Source organism: Gavia stellata, chromosome 1 (genome assembly GCF_030936135.1).
Source record: "Gavia stellata isolate bGavSte3 chromosome 1, bGavSte3.hap2, whole genome shotgun sequence".
NCBI lineage: Eukaryota > Metazoa > Chordata > Aves > Gaviiformes > Gaviidae > Gavia > Gavia stellata.
The window spans coordinates 521,471-543,540 of NC_082594.1; the positions used below are offsets into that span (position 1 = coordinate 521,471).

The 22,070-nt window shown below is 47.9% G+C and overlaps 3 protein-coding genes and 1 pseudogene across 3 annotated transcripts; 1 reads left to right on the top strand and 3 right to left on the bottom strand.

Annotated features, from left to right (window-relative positions):
• Nucleotides 1-4,172: 4,172 nt before the first annotated feature.
• Nucleotides 4,173-22,070, top strand: part of LOC104255891 (olfactory receptor 51E2-like) — a 51,085-nt pseudogene continuing 33,187 nt past the window's right edge.
• Nucleotides 8,079-8,988, bottom strand: LOC132322107 (olfactory receptor 51G2-like). The gene is given in 3 exon segments (XM_059836328.1): nt 8,079-8,470; nt 8,473-8,694; nt 8,697-8,988. Coding segments are annotated over 3 exon segments (906 nt in total).
• Nucleotides 13,016-13,948, bottom strand: LOC104258781 (olfactory receptor 52R1). Its single transcript, XM_009813972.2, has one exon. The coding sequence runs from the start codon at nt 13,946-13,948 to the stop codon at nt 13,016-13,018; it is 933 nt and encodes a 310-aa protein (XP_009812274.1).
• LOC132317650 (olfactory receptor 51E2-like) lies at nt 19,812-20,768 on the bottom strand. Its single transcript, XM_059822340.1, has one exon. The coding sequence runs from the start codon at nt 20,766-20,768 to the stop codon at nt 19,812-19,814; it is 957 nt and encodes a 318-aa protein (XP_059678323.1).

The window sequence follows — 22,070 nt, forward strand, 5'->3', positions numbered from 1 at the left end:
CAATAAAATGCATGTATCTTTTAAAGGGTTTGTTGGGATTCCACTGCTGATGTTTGAAAAATGATGTGTACGTAAGAGTGCTTTTCATGGCCAAAAAGTAGGCTCAACCTCCAGCCATGCTCAGCTGGTACATGCTGAGCTTGTGGCCACTGCACCTCCCTCTCTCCATCCCTTTCCCAACCCTCTCTCCCCAGTGTTTTACCATGGAAGAACTTACATTTTTTCAAGCACACAGAGAAAAAAAAGTGAGGCACTGCTTTTGCACTAAAAGGCTTGGCAGGGATGTGTGTATTTTTCTAGGGGTTCAAAGATCTAAAGATGCACTCTATTTTACCCCAAATTCAGTGATGAAATCTAAGCAGTGTTTCCAGGGAGTTGCATCTCTATCTTACCTTCAGATCTAGTTGGCAAGCGCAGAGTAGCAGTTTCACCCTGGAGCCAACACCCACACTTGGGGCAAATAATTGACTTTATTCAATGCTTAAATTTTTAAAAATTCACAGTTCTATTTTAAAAGGGAAGAAAAATCTAGTGAAAACTGTTTTTTTCGTTGCTGCTCTGACCAGCATTTCCTAAACGTTTACGATCCTCGTGTTGGCTCTCGCAGCGTTTACCCTTGTGCTGCTGCCAGGGCGGTAGCAGCTCACGGTATGAAGGGCAGCACCATCACCTTGCTGGACTGTGCAGTTGGTTTGCATTTCATGGCCTCAGCCCCCACAGTGGGTCCCAGGTGACTGTCATCGCTGCTGAGATTTCACACAGGCATTATAAAAATAGACAGCTTCCTCTGCATGTGAAACACTCAGGCAGGAGAGCGGTTCCCTGTCCTTCTGCATCTTCTGCCTAAGGGCTTCAGCCAAACAGAGGTAAGGGCATCTGAAGGGTCAACGCACTACCATGACAGCCTTCCTTCATCACTGATGTTTTAATTTTGGGTGGGTCATTTTCCATTCAGATTTTGTCATAAAAGGTAGCTTTGGTTCACAGCCAGCGGGCTTATCTATCACTGTGCATTCCTGCAGCTGTTTCACACTCTCCATCCATTCATCCATCCATCCATCCATCCATCCATCCATCCATCCATCTCCTTCTGTTGTGGTTTAACCCCACCGACGTTCAGCGAATGCCCCCCCTTCCTCCTTCCCCAGTTTTTATTTCCGAGCACGATGTCATATGGTATGGAATGTCCCTTCGGTCAGCTGGGGTCCAGGCTGTGTCCCTTCCTAAGTCCTTGTGCACCCCAGCCTACTCACTGGTGGGGCAGTGTAAGAAACAGAAAAGACCTTGATGCTGTGTAAGCGCTGTTCAGAAATAAATAAAACATCAGTGTTTTCTCAACACTGTTTTGATCACAAATCCAAAACAACACCGTATGAGCTACTGTGAAGAAAACTAACTCTATCCCAGCCAAAATCAGTACACCCTCCAAACCCATCCCCTCCAAACCCCGGCAGCGATTGCCAGCACACCTCTTGGCTGCCTGTTTATCTATCCATGTACATCTTCATCATCTATCCCTATTTCTTCCCCACCACACTGCCTTCTCTCAGTGTTCCACAGCCTGGATGCCTCTTGCTGCAACACAGGGACACTGCAGGGATGCAGCTGCTGATATTGGGAGGAGGGAGTGGATATTTCTATAGAGAGTAACATCCAGTGTTATAACAGCATATTTCAGGCAGGATTTAAAGCCCCAAAGTCAAGCTTTAAGAACTGTGGGTTTTTTTGGGATCTCTCACAAGACACAGATTATGCCCCATCTGCTGATGGGATGATGTTTTGCTCCTGTCTCTAAAGTGGCTGGTGCTGAGTACACTTGGAGATGGCAAACCAGTTCCTCTGGTCCTTGCCTCGCTGAGAGCCTGACAGTGCTATGAAGCACGACCGAGCGAGGATGACGCTCTGTCTACAAGCTCCGTCTTCATCCTTCTGGGCAGAAGCACCACCACCATCCACCGGCACCAGACCCCCCACTCCTCGGCACCCAGCTGGGCTGTGGAAGTTCATCCTTTCCCTGTGTGCAGACACATTGCTTACGTGTCTCAACAAGAACAAAAATAAAAGGAGGGTGGGAGGAGCAGGCAAGGAAGATTCCTTCCTCAGCCTCACTGTGGAGCAATCAAGGTGAACAGCTCTGTGAAGGGGCACTGGGGGGGCGGGATGCCCACCCTCTGGGGCAGCCCCAGGGGTGGAGGACGGGACTTTTCCCAGTTTAATGAATATTTACCCAGGCCAGAACAGCCAATGACACACAGAATGAACAAAGCAATATTTTTATTTTTGTGGGACATCCAAAGCACATTTACAGATGGTGGGGATGAGGTACAAGTTCAAGTCTGTACACCCAGATTCAAATACTTAAATCTATATTTTCCTGTTGAAGATAATTAGAGCACCCTGGAAAGCTGTCCGCTAATTTAACTTACCAAGCTAATTATTTAGCTGGCGAAGTAAAGAGTAGAGGCACAGATGTCTGGAGCTTTGTCTGAGAAGTGGGGCGGTTGGAAATAGACTAATTCCATTTTTCATGGCACACTAATGAGTTTAGCCACATGCCCTCCAATTAAACAATGACATGTTCCCTGTTTACATAGACAGATGGAGCGTGAATTCCTTGAGTGCTGAGGGCTGGAAAAGTTTAACTTCTTCCACATCAGCCACTGCAGGCCCTGAAAAGACAAGCAGACAAGCTAGGCAAATAATTAGCATAGTTTAGAGGAGCATTTTGTAAGTTGGTTTTTTTTTACTTACAACCGCAAAAGGTACCGTCCCTGCATTCAAAGCTTAAGCCCTTTAAGCATAGGTTTTCTTCTAAGATTTGTATTTCGTATAGCACTATATTTCCCTGAGGTATCTGTGGGCTGTGGATTGGAAGCCTTTGGTTGACAGTTCTGTAGAAGAAATGAGAGCTGGGCTTGTGTACACATTGCTTATTTTTATCCGTAACTGTTAGCTGTAATAACAACATTCCTGCTAAGAATTATAGTTGCTGTGTATATTACTAACACACATATCGATTGAAATACCTGTCACTTTGCATAGCTTGATGGGCTATCTGTAAGAACTATAGTAATGGCAACAACAATTAGAATAGTAAATAATCTCTGCAGTGAAGGGAAACGATAATGTTCTAAATTTGCCAATGCCTTACCAAATTTAGACTTGCAAGAGTGACCGTGTCCCCTCGGGGGTCAGAGTGGTGATTGCTGCTGCTTCTGTAGCTCCTGGGAACCCTTGTCAAGGAGCACAGTCCTACGGTGCCGGGTGCTGCACAGACACAAAACAGGGAGAAAACTGCCGCCTTTCCCCCTTTCCCTTCCACTGAAGGGTAGTTTAAGTGATAGCAAAGGGTGCAGGTGGAGGAAAGGAGGACAAGCAGGACTGTATCTGCCAAGGGCCAAGCCATGGTCCAAACTCAGCAGCTGGGCACGGGGCGGTGGTTTGCAGAGCTCCAGACAGGGCGTCCTGCACAGGGTAAAAGACGAAAATCTGAAAATCCGGCAAGCAAGCTGAAGGAGCTGTCTGGGCAGGCTGGTACCTGCAAGCAAGGACAGGCACCAGGCTGGAGGCACAGCCTGGGAGGAGAAACAGGCGTCTGGCGTCTGCTGCAACATCTCATGGGCAAGGGGAGGGCTGCCCAGAGGAGCAAGGGTGGTGAGAGGGACCACTGTCCTCCTGCAGTGTCCTGCATGGAAGTGCATGGGGTGAGGCTGTGTGCGTCAGGGACTGAGAGTGGAGGTGTGGAAAAGGCTGGGGAACGAGGGGAAAGGCTGAAAATCTGATGTAGAGAGCTGGAGAGGGACGCACATGGAAGCAGAAACCAGGGCCTGAGTGCCAGGGAAGGATGGCACATTGCTTACAGCGACTGAGAGAAGAGGCCGTAGCAATGTCCTGGGAGAGATGTAGCCCTGGAGCAGTAAATGATGTTATTATTGACTTCACAGGTGAGGAGCCTGGGGAAAATAAACCAGGAAAAAGGACTGAACCAGCTCTGCAAAGTGCTCGTCTCTGCTCTGGCACATCTTCAAGGAGGAGAAAAGAAATGAGGTCTTCTCGCCAAGACACCAGACTGTTCGTTTTCATTGCCCTGCGAAATCTAATCCTGCATTACCTTTGAACTGCTAATGAAAAAGGGTCTTCTTACGCAGGCAGGGCGTCAGCGTGGAGCAAGCATGTCCCCAGGGAATAGCAGCCATGCCCTGCCTTTCCTGCTGACAGGCATTCCCAGGGTGGCTCGTTTCCACCGCTGGGTTTTCTTCCCTTGCTGTCTGAGGTATCTCATCGCAATGCTGGGAAATGGCACCATCCTGCGTGTCGTGTGAGCGAACTGAAGGCTCCACCAGCCCATGTACTACTCCCTTTCAATGCTGGCCGCCACGGACCTGGGCCTGGCTCTATCCACCCTGCCCACAGTGCTGCACGTCTTTTGGTTCGGCAACGGAGAGATCAGCTTCCCAGTCTACCTCACCCAGATGTTCTGCATCCATGCTTTCTCCTTCATGGAGTCCTCGGTGCTTCTGGCCATGACCATCTGGCTACATGGCCATCTGCTACCCGTTGAGATACTCCTCCATCCTCACCAGTGCCAAGACTGCAAAGGCTGGTCTGGGGATGGTCAGCTGCTCTCTGATGGCTGATGGTCATCCGCCTGCTCGCACAACTGCTGTTCTGCAGGTCCCACGTGCTGTCCCACTCCTGTTGCCTGCACCAGGATGTGATATGGCTGGCGTGCACAGACTCCACCCTGAAGAGACTGTACGGCCTAACCCTGGTGCTGTTCACGATCCTAGACTCAGTGATCATCACCTTGTCCTACACCATGATCACTAAGGGTGCAGTGGGCATCGCCTCCAGAGAGCAGCAGACCAAAGCCCTCAACACTTGCATCTCTCACTTCTGTGCTGTCCTCATCTTCTATGTCCCCACCGTCGTCCTGTCCATTATACACTGGTACGGGAAGAATGCTGCACCCTTCAGCCACATGCTCATGGCTAACGTCCACCTTTTTGTCCCACCTGTGTCAAACCCCATCATCTACACCATGAAAAACAGGCTCCTGTGTCAAAGACTGGCCTGGCCTGGCCATGGCCAGGGGCCCAGGAGTCATTGAGAAGTGGGAAGCTTGCCTACATGAAATGCCCATAAAAAGTGACAAGTTGAACATAAGCAGGAGTTTAAGAGAGAGAAAAACTAATGGGAAAAGCACCTTGCTTAGGATGCTCTGTCAGCAGAATGCTCTTTAAATGCATGGAAAGCAGGAATCCAGCTAGGAAGCAGGTGGACCACTTGGTGACCAAGGGTGAGGAGCACACTTAGGGGTGATAAGGCCATAGCAGAGAAGCTCAGTGAATTCTTTACATCGGATTCTACACTTGACACTGCCTTCATAGCAAATGGATTAGAGGATCTCGATCAGCTTGAAGTAAATATGGAGGAGGGGTTACACCAAAGAAATATCAGTTAAATATCACTAACTCCCAGGACCAGGTGTCATTCACCTGACAGTCTGGAAGGAGCTCAGATCTGAAGCTGCAGAGCTGCTGGGCAGGGTGCATCACTCTATTGCAAATGGTCATGGTGCTGCAGGGCAGATCATCCCTTCAACTCCACCTGCAAAAGGGGCTCCATGGGGTTCCTGAGACCTACTGACCAGTGGGCTTGATTTCTATCACTGGTGGGACAGTAGAGGCTGTGGTAAAGAATAAAGTCACTAAGCATATGAGTAAACACATATGGGTAAAGGCCTTCCAGAGTCAGCCAGGCTACTGCTGGACTTCTGTGAGAGGGGCTCCAGCTGGAGGGATTCTGTGGCCTTAATACACATGGATGCCCAAAAGCCTTTGACTAAATGCTTTTAATGAAATTAATTTGTAGGGGGATTGGAGGAAACCCTCTTCTAGGGGTGGGAAGTGGTTAAAGTATGAGTAGATCATTTTCAGTCCAAAGGAGAGTCAGCAGTGGCCTCCCCAAGGGATCTCTGCTAGGACTCGTTTTATTCTGCATTGGCATCAGTGACCTGGATGAGGGAGTGCACAGTGACCTCTCAAAGCTTGCAGATGACACTAGGTCAGCCACTGGACTGATAGCAACTGTCTTCTGTTTTTTATAATCTTGTTAAAACGTGAATTGCAATAACAATAAATTCTTGGTTCCACATAGAAGTGTGCTTCCTTTTGCTGTAACAAGCTTTTGAGTGCACCACAGCCCCAACACACACAGAACCACCACAAGTCTTGGTAACACCTGAGTGCGATAAGCTATTATTTGGATCACAAGTCCCACAGAAGTGGGTCTCAAAGCAAGGAGTTTGAAGAAACTCTTGCTGCGTGGTGGTAGGTATATGTAATACATCTGTTGACAGGTCTCCTGGGTTGCCATGAGAGACAGGGAAACCCCATGAAGGTTTTGTCAAACCCAGTGCTCAACCCTGAAGCCCTAGGAAGGGGGCTCAGACTTCTGTTTGGGTCACATCAGCGAAATCTTATCAGGTAAACTGTAAAGCACTGACGACCATTCAGTTCTCAGTCTGACTTGGAATACGTAGGGTATTTTTTCTTATTTTTCTGTAATTTCCCTTGGGGACTCATGTGCCCATTTAGGCTTCAGTAAATATCAGTGTTCCTTGGTTTTTCTCAGTAATGACAGCTTTATGTAAGGGAAAAAAGAAGGCAGGATTTATTTTGGCCCTTCTTATGCCCTCCTGGGATGGTGGATGCTGCAGACCCATGAGGAAGGTGCTGGCCTTCGATGTACAGCCTTATACACAGCAGGGCTGCCACCAGCACTGCTACCAATGATTTTGTTCTGTTTTAAGTGCATAGCACTGCTTCACCTCTCTGCTTTCTAACCTTGTGCCAAAGCAATCCTATTCAAATAAATGGAAATCAAAGCAGAGGGAGGTATGGGGAGCTGCAGGATAGTCTGGGGTGAAACCAACCCCAGCTAACTGCTTTAGGGTGATCTGAGGCACTCTCCTCCAGGCTCTGTCTTGATTAGATCTCCTCCTGGGTGACAGGAGCTTCAACACCCAGTGCACATGGAGGCACCTCACTTCAGGAGTCCCGGTGGGAGCTGGCTCTCCTGTTGCTGTAATACTGGATGGTGGAGCTGCAGTGCAGCGGCTGAGCTGGACCCACTCACACCAGCTGGGGATCTGACCTGAACGCTTTTTGCATATAATTCTGCTCCCAATATGACCTGATGGTATCGTGAGCCTGGTGCTGCTGCAGTGATATTGCACAGGCTCCGTTTCCATCAGGGGTCTGCATTGAGCTATTAAATGGCTGGTCCAGGCAGAGCAGATGAACCATCCCAGCTGCTGTGAGTCTGCAACACCCCAGAGTGGGCTGGCTACTGTCCCTGGGAAGGGAAATGTATGGTGACTTTCAGCTCCTGCAGCACAAATCACAGCTTTTGGATATGTCTTGTTCCTGCTGGGAATATCACCTGGCTGGAACAAGAGGGCTTTGCCATACGCCCAGGTCCTTAGAGATTTCACAGTCATAGCAAGTCTGGCTGCAGGTGTAAAAAGCTTGAATAAACAGCTATTGCACATATATAGATCTATGCTCTAGTGCACGCACTAGATGCTAGGTGGCTGAGCACATCTAGGAAGCATTAGATTTTCCCTGCAGATACATGCCCTGGCAGTGCTAGCCAGGATGATCAACTCCCTTGTTCTGGCAGGAGCTCTGGGTCCAGCTGACCCAGTGCCATGGTGAAGGTGGAAGACTCTTACTCCACATGTCTCTTGCTATGTCCTCCTTGTCTAAAGAGAAGGGCCATTAGCTTAGGAACCTCAGGCAGTTACAGCTTCTGCATTATTGTCCAGGAATGTATAGAAGACTATAGATACTGCCACACTCCTTTATACAGCAAAGAAAATTCTGTGGGCCTAGAAACAGGCTATACTTCATCTACTGCATAAGAAGAGTTTAAAGGTTCAGGATCCTCAGCAGTCAAATGGATGACAGGATGGAGCAGAGAGTATCTAAACTATTATTCACCAGCTGTTCTACCACAGGCAAAACCTCTTGGGTCTTCTGTGTCCTGCATCAGTGCCTTCTTGAAGTGAGAAGTTAGTGTATCCCTCTGTGGATCTGTTTAGTTTTTACACTGTAAATAATGGGGTTTAGCACAGGTGGTACAAGGAGGTAGATATTGGCCATGAGGATATGAATCAGAGGAGAGGCATGTTTCCCAAACCTGTACACCATGGACAAGCCAATCACTGGGATATAATAAATCAAAACAGCACAGATATGAAAGATGCAGGTCTTCAGGGCCTTGAGACGCTCTTCCTTGGATGTGATACTCAGCACAGTCTTAATGATCATGACATAAGACAGGATGATAGACAGCAAGTCTAGCCCAAAGGTGGCCAGAACGACAAATAAGCCACACATGCTATTCACCTTGATATCTGCACAGGGCGGCTGGAGTAAGCTGGAGTGCAAACAGAAGCAGTGAGCAGCACGTGGGACCTGCAGAACAACTTCTTCAGAAGTATCGGCAAGGGGAGCGAGAGGCTAACGCTCCTCACTGTGAGACCCAGCCCGATGACACCTATCCTGGGGTTGGTCAGGATGGATGCATACTGCAAGGGGTTGTAGATGGCCACAAAGCAGTGGAAGGCCATGGCCCACAGCACCCCAAAGTTCAGGATGGAGAAGCAGTGAATGAAGAACATCTGGGCAAGGCGGCGTCAAACCTGATCTCCCATGAATCAAAAGGTAGCACCCTTAGTACTGTGGGGAGCATAGACAGAGACACACCAAGCTCTGTGATAGCCAGCATGCACAAGAAGAGGAACATGGGCTCATGGAGGCTGCGCTCTGCTTTGATGACAAAGAGGACTGCACTATTTCCTGCAATGGAAATAACGTACGTGCAGCAGAAAGGGACGACAAGCCACACATTCCCACTTTCCATTCCTGGGATTCCTGTTAGAAGGAAGGTAGAAGGTCTAAGGAAGCTACTGTTGGTCATTTTCCTAGTGCGGCATCTTCGTCCGGTCAAAGATCAAGCTGCAGATCCCACTCATCCTACAAAAGAATTCACAGAAATCATAAGAGTAATCGTGCCATAAAGCAAAGCTTTCTTCATGTTTCTCTCACTGCGGTGATGGGGTTCAAGACTTCTGAGTTTGCTGAGACAGCAAGAGGGCATTTTACCTTTGTGATCTGTTCTTGGCATGGAGAACTACAGCTCCCAAAGTCAGAAAGCTTATGGAGATGGAGGGACACAGTACCTAGTTGATGGCTGAATTATGGGCTTCTCTATGCCAGGACACAGAGGGCTGTTTACTGGATTGGCAGATGTGATACTGCATTGAGTCTGTTGCACCAGAGGACAAAAAGACTTGCGAGGTGGCATCCTGGATGAAGGGCAAAAGTAGACTTGTATCTCATACAGAAAGCCCACCTCTGGACTTGGGAGTCATGGAGGGAGTTCACTGGTCCTTGCTCTGGCTTTTCCTTGTCCTGTAGAAGAGCAAGAGAAGGCGCACCATGCAGATACCTGGACCTGTGCTCTGACATTGCCAGGCGACTCCCTCACCTGGATATCTGAGTGTGGCTTCCAGTGTTTTATGAATGAGATTCCCATACCTCTTCTGTGCGGGTGTTGCAGAGCATGTCTTCTCTGCTGGCTGTGAGCTTCATCCTCATTTTAGAGCTCTCTTTCTTTTTTTTTTTTTTAATTCTTTACACCTCTATTTTCTTTCTTTCTGTGAATGAATATCAGACTTCGTGATCTTTTCCTTCCCTAAAAATAACCTTGGCAGCAAAGACCTGATAAAAGTGCCTTGGCACCAAGTGGTTTCTGCATCTTCGAGAGCTGTGCACAGCTGAGAACCCAGATAGTGCAGCAACATTCTGCAGGATCCAGCCAACAAGCATTCACCAATGTGCTGCCAAAAAGCAGCATTGTGAACATCTGCTAGCCTGAGAGTGAAAGATTTTGGACTTGGATATTCTCATACGTACAAATGCAAATGCTGTTTTCCAGTATAAATGAAGTAAACAATAACCGAAATCACCCTCTCACAGGGAAGAGAGCTCTGGCAGCTCCCTGTGGTGTACAGGAACCATTTCGGCATGCTGAGAAGAGATTTCAGTCCTGCTTACCCACCTTGCCAAGCTGTAATACGGGCAAGGATTGCCCTTTCTTACAGGTCACTGTCCCCTCACCTGGGTGCAGGTGCCGGCTGTGTGGGTATCAGCACCTCAGCTGGCTCTCTGGACCCCACTGATCACAGTGGGTACAGGCACTGCCAGAAGGCAGTCCGTCTCACCCTGATGTCTACCCCGGTCAGATAAACGGTCTGAGGGTAACAAGCTTTTCATCACACGCGCATCCTCCCTTTAAAACCAGTAATCACTTTAACACTAATACACAGTAACACTGACAAAGTTATCCGAAATTATCTAACAGCTGACATGTGAAAAGCAGCTCAGAAAAGCAGACCACTTTGTCTTAAATATGAAGCAATACCCAAATAAGATCTGCCTGAGCATCTTGCCTCCAGGCTGCCGGTGAATGCATCTTTATATCGCCACTCCACAAAATCCCGCCGGACTCCCAGGCTCACTGGACACTTCTGCTGCTTTTTTTTTTTGGTTGATCCACTATCTCAAAGGAGATGATGCAAACATACTATTGAGAGTGAATCCCAGTGTCAAGTGGGAGGCTACTGTGGAATTGCCTTGGGTTAGCACTGGGAGCTAAATACGACTGGAAACTAGGTGTGAAGTCAAAGCAGGACCTGAATGTGGTGTTGGCTTCTGGCTTCAACAAGGAGACGTCAGACAGGAGGAAACTTTCCTGGGAGACCCTCTGTAGAGGCGAGAAGGACAGATGTGAACCTACCAAGAGGAGAGAGTGATGGTGGCAAGATCTCCCTTCCCTGGCAGCTGTGGTCTTAGACACCATAGTCAGGAGATGAAACTCCTGAAAACACTGGGCTACTCATCAAAACATTCAGGTTTGGCCTTTTTCAGCAACGGGACCATTTGTTGCCTTTGGATTTCAAAGCACCCCTCCAAAGTTGTACAACTCCCCCCGTGAAAGTGTTCTTGTGTCCCTGATTTGCGTACAGACCTCCTCAGCTTTCCCACCACTTTCTCCAGGCAGCTGACACGCAGCCTTAGCATTGACTGGAGGGCACTGCTGACCCCCTTCCACCCCAGCAACCACCTCATCCATACTGTGCAATGATCCAGATGTCACAGCCAGCTTTATTTATGTACAGAGAAGGGAATCCTAGAGTAGGAGCCTAAGCTGTTGGTGCCGAGTATCTGATATTATGTGGCGGTGATGGCTTGTATGCATGAATATTGTAGGTCACAAGGGGCTGTATGAGTCAGCCAGTCACCTTTGCACATATCTGACTGGCAATGATCCCCTGCTGTCATTTCTTACTTAAAAAAGGCATCTCTTAGAAGACCTCTCCCATTGCCACTGGAGGAGACAGCGTGGTGGAATGGATGGACATTGGTCATGTGGGCAGCTCCCATGTTCTTAATGAAAATGAAAACAACAACATTTTTTGTGGAGCCTGCAGAAAAATAGGGGTTCTAGCTCACCAGGGCGGTGGCGGGTGAGTATCAGTCCACAAGAAATGGTGCAGCCCTGCTTTATGAAGTGGGTGCTCTGAGACTGGCTCTTAAGACGAACTGCAGCTGTATCTCTCCTCCTTTGGCTTCCCCTGTCTCTCGTCTGTGGTCCGTGAAAAGCTACTTCTGTTTTATCTGAAGAAAAAGGACGAACTAAGTTAAAATTTAAGTATTCTACTGAAATGGTGCCAAAAAACCATTCATTTCCCATTTTGTCTGCAGCCTAACATCTGCTTCGCTTCAGCAGAAGTGCATGCTCTCTTCCTGGCCCACCCCCCCTCCTGCTTCCCCATCGGTATCCAGCTCACAGAGAGATAGCAGAGCCCAGAGGCTCCTCGTGGGTGGCCACGATAGTCAGGGCTGCTCAGGAAGATAGAGCTCCAAGAAATGCTAGGCCAGGTCAAAGATCTCCTCTCCATCCATTACTGCTCTTCAGTTTGCACTAAAGATAGAGCAAAGGTCCGTAACGTGCTTGAGTTTTGTAACTTGAGTTTGGGTCATCTGACCTTCACCTCATTCTGCTGCCTACTTTTTCCAGATATAGAGCAGTGATTTTGTAAAACATGTTTGCCTGTTTATTGGGATGGTTGACTTATATTAGTATAGTGCAGTCCTGTTAGCAACGATCTCCCTGTGATAGGTCACTCCAAATAATTGCATCAGCAAGGATTTCTGATATTTTTGAAAGGGTTTACATTTACATAGAACTTTTGGAATTTGCTAGCATAGGATTATTGTAGGTTTTGCCTTCCTTACAAAAAAAAGGTTAATACATAAAATTGAATTCTACCCATTTCCTTCTACAAGGACGGTCACCATTCCCAGCTGATTATCTTCCTATAGAATCATAGAATCATTTAGGTTGGAAAAGACCTTTAACATCATCGAGTCCAACCATAAACCTAACACTGCCAAGTCCACCACTAAACCGTGTCCCTAAGCACTACGTCTACATGTCTTTTAAATACCATCACAGAGTCCAGGGAACACTCTTCATACCATGAAAACTGCTGGAGGAAGATCTTTTGGAGATACTCAGCCTTACAGTGTAAATATTTTAATCATGAGATGATAATTTTTTAATAGTGAAAGAGTTTTAACAGTGAGGAGTTTAACTTCCGGGAGGGGTGAACTCTCCATCTCCCAGTGGTGTAGAAGCCAGATTGAAGGTCTTTGTGCCAGGTTTCATCACACAATGGATGAAACCTCCTGGACAGTGGTAACAGAAGAGACAATCTAGTGATTTCTACAAGAATGCATTGCTTAAACTCCAGGCACTGAGAAAGGGGTCCTCCCTGAACAAATAAATAGTCACAGCATTAACTCTCATTAAATTTACCAGCATCATCAGTAAATTATGAGCACAGTTAGAGGCACATACATATGGGCCAGGTTCCCTTTCACTGGAAGAGGAGGACCACCCTGTCCCAGAGCTTCTTGGTTCTCACCCCATAAACAATGGGGTTTAACATGGGGGGTACCAGCAGGTAGAGATTGGCCACCATTATATGGATGTGGGGAGGGATGTTCTGCCCAAACCGGTGGGTGAGGAACGTGAAGAGGGCAGGGACATAAAAGGCAAGGATGACACAGACATGGGATGCACAAGTGCTGAAGGCTTTACGTCGTGCCTCTGTGGATGACAGCCTCATTACCACCCGCAGGATCATGGTGTAGGACACAGAGATCAGGATCATGTCGGATCCTGTCACTATGAAAGCCACAAAGAGGCCATAAATGACATTGGCTCTGGTGTCCCCACATGCCAGCTTCACCACGGCCATGTGCTCGCAGTAGGAGTGGGAGATAATGTGATGCTGGCAGAAGGGCATCCTGCGGAGAAGGAAGCAGAAGGGACTCACCAGGAGGACCCCACGCGCCAGCACCAGGCTGCCGAGGGCCACCACCACCGGTGCAGAGAGGATGCTGGTGTGCCGCAGAGGGCAGCAAATAGCGATGTAGCGATCCAAGGCCATGGCCATGAGCACGCCCGACTCCACCGACGAGAAGGTATGGATGAAGAACAACTGAGCAAGACAGGAGAGAAACCCAATCTCCCCAGAGCCCAGCCAGAAGATGCCAAGCATTTTGGGTAACATGGATGTTGATAGGACCAGGTCAGTGAAGGCCAGCATGGCCAGGAAGAGGTACATGGGCTCGTGCAGGCTCGGCTCTGTCTTTATAATGAGGAGAAGGGTGATGTTCCCCAGCACAACAATGGCATACATGATGCAGAAGGGGAAGGCAATCCAGAACTGCTCCTTCTCCAGCCCAGGGATGCCAACGAGTAGGAAATAGGGAGGGTGGGAGAAGGCAGTAGAGTTCAGAAACATGAGATCCTTCTTGTCTCTTGCCTACACTGGAGGCCCTTATGTCCTGTAAAAAAGCATCAGACACCCTCAACCTGATCTGGTCAGGGGCAGACAGAAACTGGCACGAGGTATGGTCTAGAAGCTCAGATTCCCCACGCAGCTAGCCATCCCCATGACAGCTGCTTGCACTGGTTCAGGAGAGCACTTTTGAAGCAAGGGTCCTGCTAGTTCCCACTGAAAGTGCTCTGTCCCACTTCTAGAGTGGTCCTGGAGCATGCAGACTGGATTCCTCCTGGATCAAACTGAACGGGAAGACTGCCTGAGGTGCACACCTGGTAGTCTCCAGTGTCCAAAGGGTGTCCAGCCCAGGAGACCAGATGAAAGCTGGTCTGAAGTAAACCTTCTTGAAATGTGCATAGTGGGGATACGAAGTCACTAGCGCCAGCCCTATAGCTCTACAGAAGCTTTTAACAACACTGTGCTGCTTGCCAGTGTAAACAGGCAACAAGTCCTTGCCTCAGTCAAGAAACATCAAATTTCAGGGCAAAAAACTGAGCCAGTGCCACAGTATTTGACACCCCCCCCCCTCCCCCCCCAAAACACAGTGCTCCAGTGATGCCCATTCTTCCCCCAAAAAAGACTGCACCTTGTTCAGCCCCTGCACATTGCTCAGCTCATGTTTTTTCTCTAATACCTGGGAAAAAAGGATTCCTTGAAGAGCCCTGCAGCACAGATTAGGCCAATGTTCCTGACCTGATAAGACCCTTCAGAAACCTTCCTGGGGCCAACCGCACTTGTGCTGGAGAGCTGCAGGGAGCAGAGTGACACGGAGATGACAATACCAGCTTCCCAGAAGAGAGATAGGCTTTTCCTTCCCAAGGGTCCGGTGCTAGCCGAGCCGGCTCCAGCAGCGGGCTCCGCTCCTGCTGCATCCGGAGCGAAATTTCACACCACGACCACCACAGCCCAGCCCAGCATGGCCACCAGTCACCAGCTGGAGCTGGGCTGTCAGAGATACGTGTGGCTTGGGGTCACCTGCACTCTGGGAGAGATTTCCTGGTTTTCCGTGTGGCTGTAAACATCCTAGGAATTGAAATTCCTGATATTTTTCTTTCTTCATTCCACCTCCTTCCTGCCAGCTGCCTCTGTTGGTGCTGCTTGACCTAAAACTTCATTCTTCCGTGGAGAACACCGGGACAGGGAACACAATTCCCAGGCAAAGACAATGTGAGAGACAGGAGCATGACTGCAAGCTCCACTAACTGGGGGCTGTTCAATGCTTGCTGCAGCTGCCCAGGGAGGAGTGGTGGCATAAAAGGTCTTATTGCAGAACAACAAATTGCTGCCCTAACCCTAAATACTCACCTGCCTCTTGCAGGTTTCTGTGCAGGGACTCTGCACTGCAGAGACCAGGAGATATTTATCTGTCTGACAGATAAATCCCAGCAGGGAGCTCTGCATTTCCCCTGCTACTTAACAGTAATTAGAGAGAGAGAAATAGACAGTTTTTAACCCCCTCAATGCTGACAACCTGATCGACACGGCTGCATTTTGGCCAGTTTCATATCTGTTTTCTTGCAGTGTGTTTCTTTGGAGGAGACTCAAGATTAATGGGGTAGTTTGAGAGTAAATCACAGGACTGGGTTTGTAACTAAAACTGCAGCAGCATGAATTATGAAGTACTTCACAAACAACAGCAATCTTTCCTTTCCCTGCTATGTTTCATCCATAACTCTAATACAGGCATAGAGGGGGAAGTCAGTAACATCATCCCCATCACCTAGATGGAGAATGGTGAAGTAACGAGAGGCAGATTTGAGAGCCCTCTGCATGTTTGTTAAGTAACTCTCACTGCTGTGTGGCACACTGCACCACGCTGTGCTGTTTTTGTGGAGTTCACGCAATATAGCATCTCTGTGCCAAATCTTTGGCAATGCCAATTTCAATTAAAAAGCAAGTCTTGCAAATAAACCCCCCTTCCATTACTGGGGAACCGTATTAAACCCCAAGGCAGCCTACTGATAGAGTGTGGGACAGCAGAACTGCCAGAGTGTGCAAAGACACCGGCTCCCCAAGTCCAGTCCAAGGAGTACTTGGAGAGAGGGAAAGAGAAGAAGAAGAGAAGAGAAGAGAAGAGAAGAAAGAGAAGAGAAGAGAAGAGAAGAGAAGAGAAGAGAAGAGAAGAGAAGAGAAGAGAAGAGAAGAGAAGAGAAGAGAAGAGAAGAGAAGAGAAGAGAAGAGAAGAGAAGAGAAGAGAAAAGAAGAGAAGCGAAGCAAATACTTGGAGATCCCCCAGGATATCCTCCAGGAGATCTCCAACCCCATGCTCCAGCCCCATGCGACTCCTCATTGCCTCCATTGCCACCTCCAGGCTCGTGTGACTCCCTGTCCTCTCCCCATGGCTGTGCAAACCACATTCCCATCCTGCCCTCCCCTACCTCCCTCTCCTTGTCCCACCCCTTCCCTTTTCAGTCCCTGTTGCAAGTGAACCTGGCTCTTTCCTCGCCTTCCTGGAGCCAGCTGGGCCCTAGTTAAGTCGGTCCATACCCACCTCTGGCTCTTGGCCCTGCTCACGGAGGAGACGTGGGTTCAGATGCCCCATGCTCTGATTGGGGTTTTCCTTCTGGCCTCAGCAATGGACATTTCAACTGGGAAGCGGTTGTCATAGTCATCGGCAAAGAAAGACACACATCAAGGAAGAAGGAATGTTCCCTCTCTTCCCCAGCAAAGCAACGCTCCATGACTAAAGTTTGGAAAGCAAGATGGAGAGCGAGAATCCTATGCAGTTTTCGTCCGTACCCAGGAGAAATTCATCATGCCTCCCTGCTCTGAGGCTCTATTAACTGTCTTTCTGAGAAATGATGGCTAGGAAATATAATGCAGCATTTTCAGGATGGTTCATTCATTTTTCTTTATTAATTTTTCTCTCAGCACAAAAAGAAAAAAATACGGAACATATGGAGAATGAGCAGGAACCATTTCTCAATGCCACGGCCATCTGAAAAGAGTTTAGAGTCATAGCGCACCTCTGAAAAATTCATTCACACTTCCGAAATCACATCAGGCAGGTACAGATTGTTTTCATTTTTATGAAAATTTTTTACCCTTCTAAGCTCTGATAAAACAGAATATGACAAAAATGACAGGGGGCAAAATTGCCTTTAAGTCCCAGATGGCAACTACTTGTAACTCGGTTAAATGAAAGTATTTATTTTTAAATAAAATGTGCTTTAATTTAGCAGAAAAGGTTATAACAAGATGTGTTTCATCGACACTGAAGCCATACAAGCACAGACTACAAAAAGGACACCCATTTTACTCTCAGTGTTAGCTGGCAATTGGAACAAACTGCACCAAACTCCACCAAATATTGCTGTCATTTGAAGGCCCTGATGCAAGACAGCATGTGTTTTTGGTAAGATATCTCTTTTAGCACACCTACAAGTTATGGACAAGATGCAAGAGCCCCTGAGTGCGGCACTTAGACCTGTCTTCTATCCTCCCTGATGGAACTCATTGTTCATTGCCTGCTTTCCACATATTTCCCTGTTTTTCTCAAATAATTTATTTCTTTTTCAAAGCTAAACTTGCTTATATTACGCCAGTGTGTAAGGGGGCAACAGGAGCACATGTCGAGCAAAGGAAGGTTGCCCAAAGGCATTGTGTTGCCTTCATCCTTGAAGGTTTTTAGGACCCAACTGGATAAAACCCTGAGCAACTGTCCTAACACTAAATGAAACTTCTCCCTACAAATCTTAGACCATGAAGCATACTTCCACTTGCATGATGTGAATCAGTGCAGATTTACACGCTCTATAAATTTTATTTTTCTCTTTTCTCCTCTAGCAGTTCCTCCTGATATTAGTTGTTTTGGGCTCTGGGATGACCTTTCCAGAGAGTGATCTGCCATGCCTCCAAAGGGTTATTAAAAAAGGCATCAACAAAGTGGAGTGAGTTCAGCTGATGGCTCCCAGGGTGGCTGTGATTGGAGCAACGCTCCATAAGGAAAGGTTTAGGAAAATGGGCTTATTCAGCCTGGAAAAGAAGAGGTTTTGGGAAGACCCAACAGCAGAAGACCAGCGTTCCTCTACCCTTATCAAGAAGATGGAGCCAAGATCCTCACAATGTGGCATGGCAGGAGAATGAGAGAAAACAAGCGTTAAGTTCAAATGAGAGGTTCAAACTGGATATAAATCACAAAATCACAGAATCACTAAGGTTGGAAAAGACCTGTAAGATCATCAAGTCCAACCACCAACCAACAAACACCACCATGCCTATTAAACCATGTCCCGCAATGCCTCGTCCACACGTTCCTTGAACACCTCCAGGGATGGTGACTCTACCACTTCCCAGGGCAGTTTATTCCAGTGTCTCACCACTCTCTCATGAAAAATTTTTTCCTAATATCCAATCTAAACCTCCCCTGGCACAACTTGAGGCCATTTCCTCTTGTCCTGTCACTCGTCACTTGGGAGAAGAGGCCAGCACCCACCTCTCTGCAACCCCCTTTCAGGTAATTGTAGAGAACAATGAGGTCTCCCCTCAGCCTCCTCTTCTGCAGATGGAACAACCCCAGCTCCCTCAGCCGCTCCTCATCAGACTTGTGCTCCAGATCCCTCACCAGCTTCGTCGCCCTTCTCTGGACACGCTCCAGCACCTCAATGTCCTTCTTGTAGGGAGGGGCCCAAAACTGAACACAGCATTCGAGGTGCGGCCTCACCAGCGCCGAGTACAGGGGCACGATCCCCTCCCTGCTCCTGCTGGCCACACTATTTCTGATACAGGCCAGGATGCCATTGGCCTTCTTGGCCACCTGGGCACACTGCTGGCTCACATTCAGCTGGCTGTCAACCAACACCTCGAGGTCCTTTTCTGCAGGGGAGCTTTCCAGCCACTCGTCCCCAAGCCTGTAGCATTGCATGGGGTTGCTGTGACCCAAGCGCAGGACCCGGCACTTGGCCTTGTTGAACCTCAGAGAGGAAGAGAAGAAAGGCTGTTAGGTACTCTGTTTCATGAGGAATACCTAGAAAGTATAACAAAAGCTTGAAATCTGAAGATCTTGAACTTCATTCATAACTTCTTAGGCATTCCAAGCATCTGTGAAGTCAAAGGTATTGAACACCTTTGACTTGGAAACACCACTTTCTTCAGCTTGGAAGTATCACTAACATTTATAACTTGCTTATTTTTTCTCTTGATACATTGCCATTTTATTGAATATAATTATTAATTGCAATTACTTTTACAATTGCTACCTATAACTCTGGGTCTGAAATTTTTCCAGATCATCTGCTACAAGGAGGCTGAGCTGTCTTGACTGAACACACAATAGGTCAGAACAAAACCTCAGAGGTGGAGGACTTCTTCTGAAGTGCATTTCTGCATCTGTAATGTCACTTGCTGTAATTATTTTACTTAGAGATTGTTGCTGCAGCCAAAGTTTCTGGCAAAAATTTTGCTAAAAAATCTTTTGGAAAGTGAATGTGCCATGACTGGAAACCATGAATTAACTAAATCATTCAAAAAACACTGTAGCATTTACTCAGCTCTGCCACTGTTACGGGTGAGATGGGAACAAAGAAGTGCAATGTCAAGACATCTTTATTAGTTTGCTGAGCCACTTTTCCTTCCCATTGTGCTACCTCCTGAATCAGGGTTGGATTTAGATCATTGTGGTAGATTCTCTCCAAGTTTGGTGAGGGAAAACACTCTCGGAAGGAGTTTACAATTGCTATTTACTTTTTGCCTTGTGGTAGCACCTCAGAGTCTCCCACCATCTGCTAGGTGCCATACAAACAAAGGACAGTCCTGCACTAAAGACTCTAAGTGTAAAACAAGATGAGCTGCTGTGAGGATACAGGAGACAGCGGCTGAGCACAGGTCAATGGGCAGTTCTGTCATTGTATATATGAATTAAATTCAGGATCCTCCTCTGTATCTGTTTGGTCCTCACCCCGTAGATGATGGGGTTGAGCACAGTGGGCACCAGGATGTAGATGTTCCCCATGGTGATATGGACCAGTGGAGCCAGGTCCTTCCCAAACCTGTGCACCACGGACAGCCCAATCAGAGGCACGTAGAAGGCCAGGACCACGCAGATATGGGCAATGCAGGTGCTGAACACCTTGAGCCTCTCCTTCCATGACGCCAGCCTCAAGACAGCCTTGAGGATCAGGAGGTAGGAGAGGCAGATGAGGATGGCGTCCAGCCCCATGACCAGTAGGATGGCGGTGAGGCCATACACCATGCTGGGGGTGGTGTTGGCGCAGGCCAGGTTCATCACGTCCTGGTGCAGGCAGAAGGAGTGTGACAGCACCCGGGAGCGGCAGAAGGGAAGGGGCAGGAGGAGCAAAGGCAAAGGCAGGAAGAAGAGAACTCCCCTGGCCATGGCTATCAGCCCTATTTTTGCTGTCGCAGCGTTGGTGAGGATGGCAGCGTGTCTCAGTGGGTGGCAGATGGCCACGTACCGGTCCACGGCCATGGCCAGGAGGACAGTGGACTCGATGGCTGAGAGGGTGTGGATGAGGAACATCTGGACAAGGCAAGCGCCAAAGCTGATCTCCCTGGTGTTGAACCAGTAGAAGGAGAGGGCGCGTGGCACCGTGGACGTGGACAAGGCCAGGTCGATGGCAGCCAGCATGCAGAGAAAGAAGTACATGGGAGCGTGCAGGCTGGGCTCCGTCTTCACGATGAACAGCACCACGGAGTTGCCTGTGACTGCCAAGATGTACATGGAGCACAGAAGGATCGCCATCCAGAAATGGGCAGCCTCCAGCCCCGGGATGCTGGCCAAGATGAAGGAGGATGGGCTGAGGTCAGAGCTGTTGAGGAAGGGCATGGCACGTGGGGTGAAGAGTGGTCATGCTATGCTGTGGCACATCCCCTGCTGCAAGGGAAAGAGAAACAGCAGCTTTATAAATCCTTTCCCATGACTCTGAATCCCATGGGGCTGTGCCTGTGAAATGCAAGGGAATCTTATAGTTGCCATACTGATACAGAGAGCTCCTCTCTTATTTCTTTAGCCCATTACATCTTTCTACAATAACATATGCAACCACAAAATGGTGGCATTTGAATTCGAACAGGAATTGCTTGATTTCTTTCAAATGCAGAACGCTATAAAATCAACATTTTAAACCATAAACCCAACAGCTGAACTTGTTTTCTTTTATTTTTAAAGGGCAAAATTAAAAAAAAAAAAAGAAAGAAAACAGATTTTTAGTGCTTCCTGTTAAACTTCAGTTCTGCTTGAGTGTCTCCATATGTGCCGTGCTGTCCTGTCAGAAATGTACTCTGTGAAACTAGCTGTGCTGCCTCCCACGGTCCACTGCTCCCAAGTACTGCAGACACACACAGTGAGACATGCATATTTATTTGTTTGTACACACAAATTGGAATTTCATCCTTTCTGCCTGAAAGCACATATGGAAATATCAGAATATCTGTAGAGAAAAAAAATCTAATTATTCTCCTTATTCGGTATCTGTAAACTTTCCAGGAGTGCTGTGATCCAAGGAGAATGGCCAGGAAGATATGCAAAAGACTTGGCTTTAGGTACCTTTCTATTCTCAGGGATCAGATTTTAAAAATATTGGGATTTAAAAAGTGTTGGAATGGAGCATCAAAGGCTGATGCAACGGCAGTGTCAGAGCCCCATCACTGCACAGCCCAGCCTGGCATGGGAGGGCTTGGGACAGGGGTGCAGACCCAGCCTGACTCGCAGCCCCGAGCTCTGACCGAAGAGAAGAGGGGGATTAGCTCGTCCACCTGGGTGGCATGGGACTTCATCCATCTGCCCCGATGGATCAGGCAGCAAGTCAGCAGCTGGCTGTACCTGCAGTGGAATAAACCCACTGTCTCCCCTGCCCTGTGTGGACAGCATGAGGTCAAGCACATAACTGCTATCTGCAACGTTGCTGAGCTTTCTGATTATTATTTCTTTCATGCCCTATCCATGTAAAACAAAGATGCAAAATGTTATGGCAAGCTCTGCAGGCTATTAATACAGCTATTTTAAAAGTAACATTTGGTTGTGAAAATGCCTTTTATTTTACTGCACATCTGTGGTGAAGCCCTTATCCTAAAATAGCAATGATGATTTATTTCCCTGAGGTTTTTCCATCTTGAATCTGTAATAAAT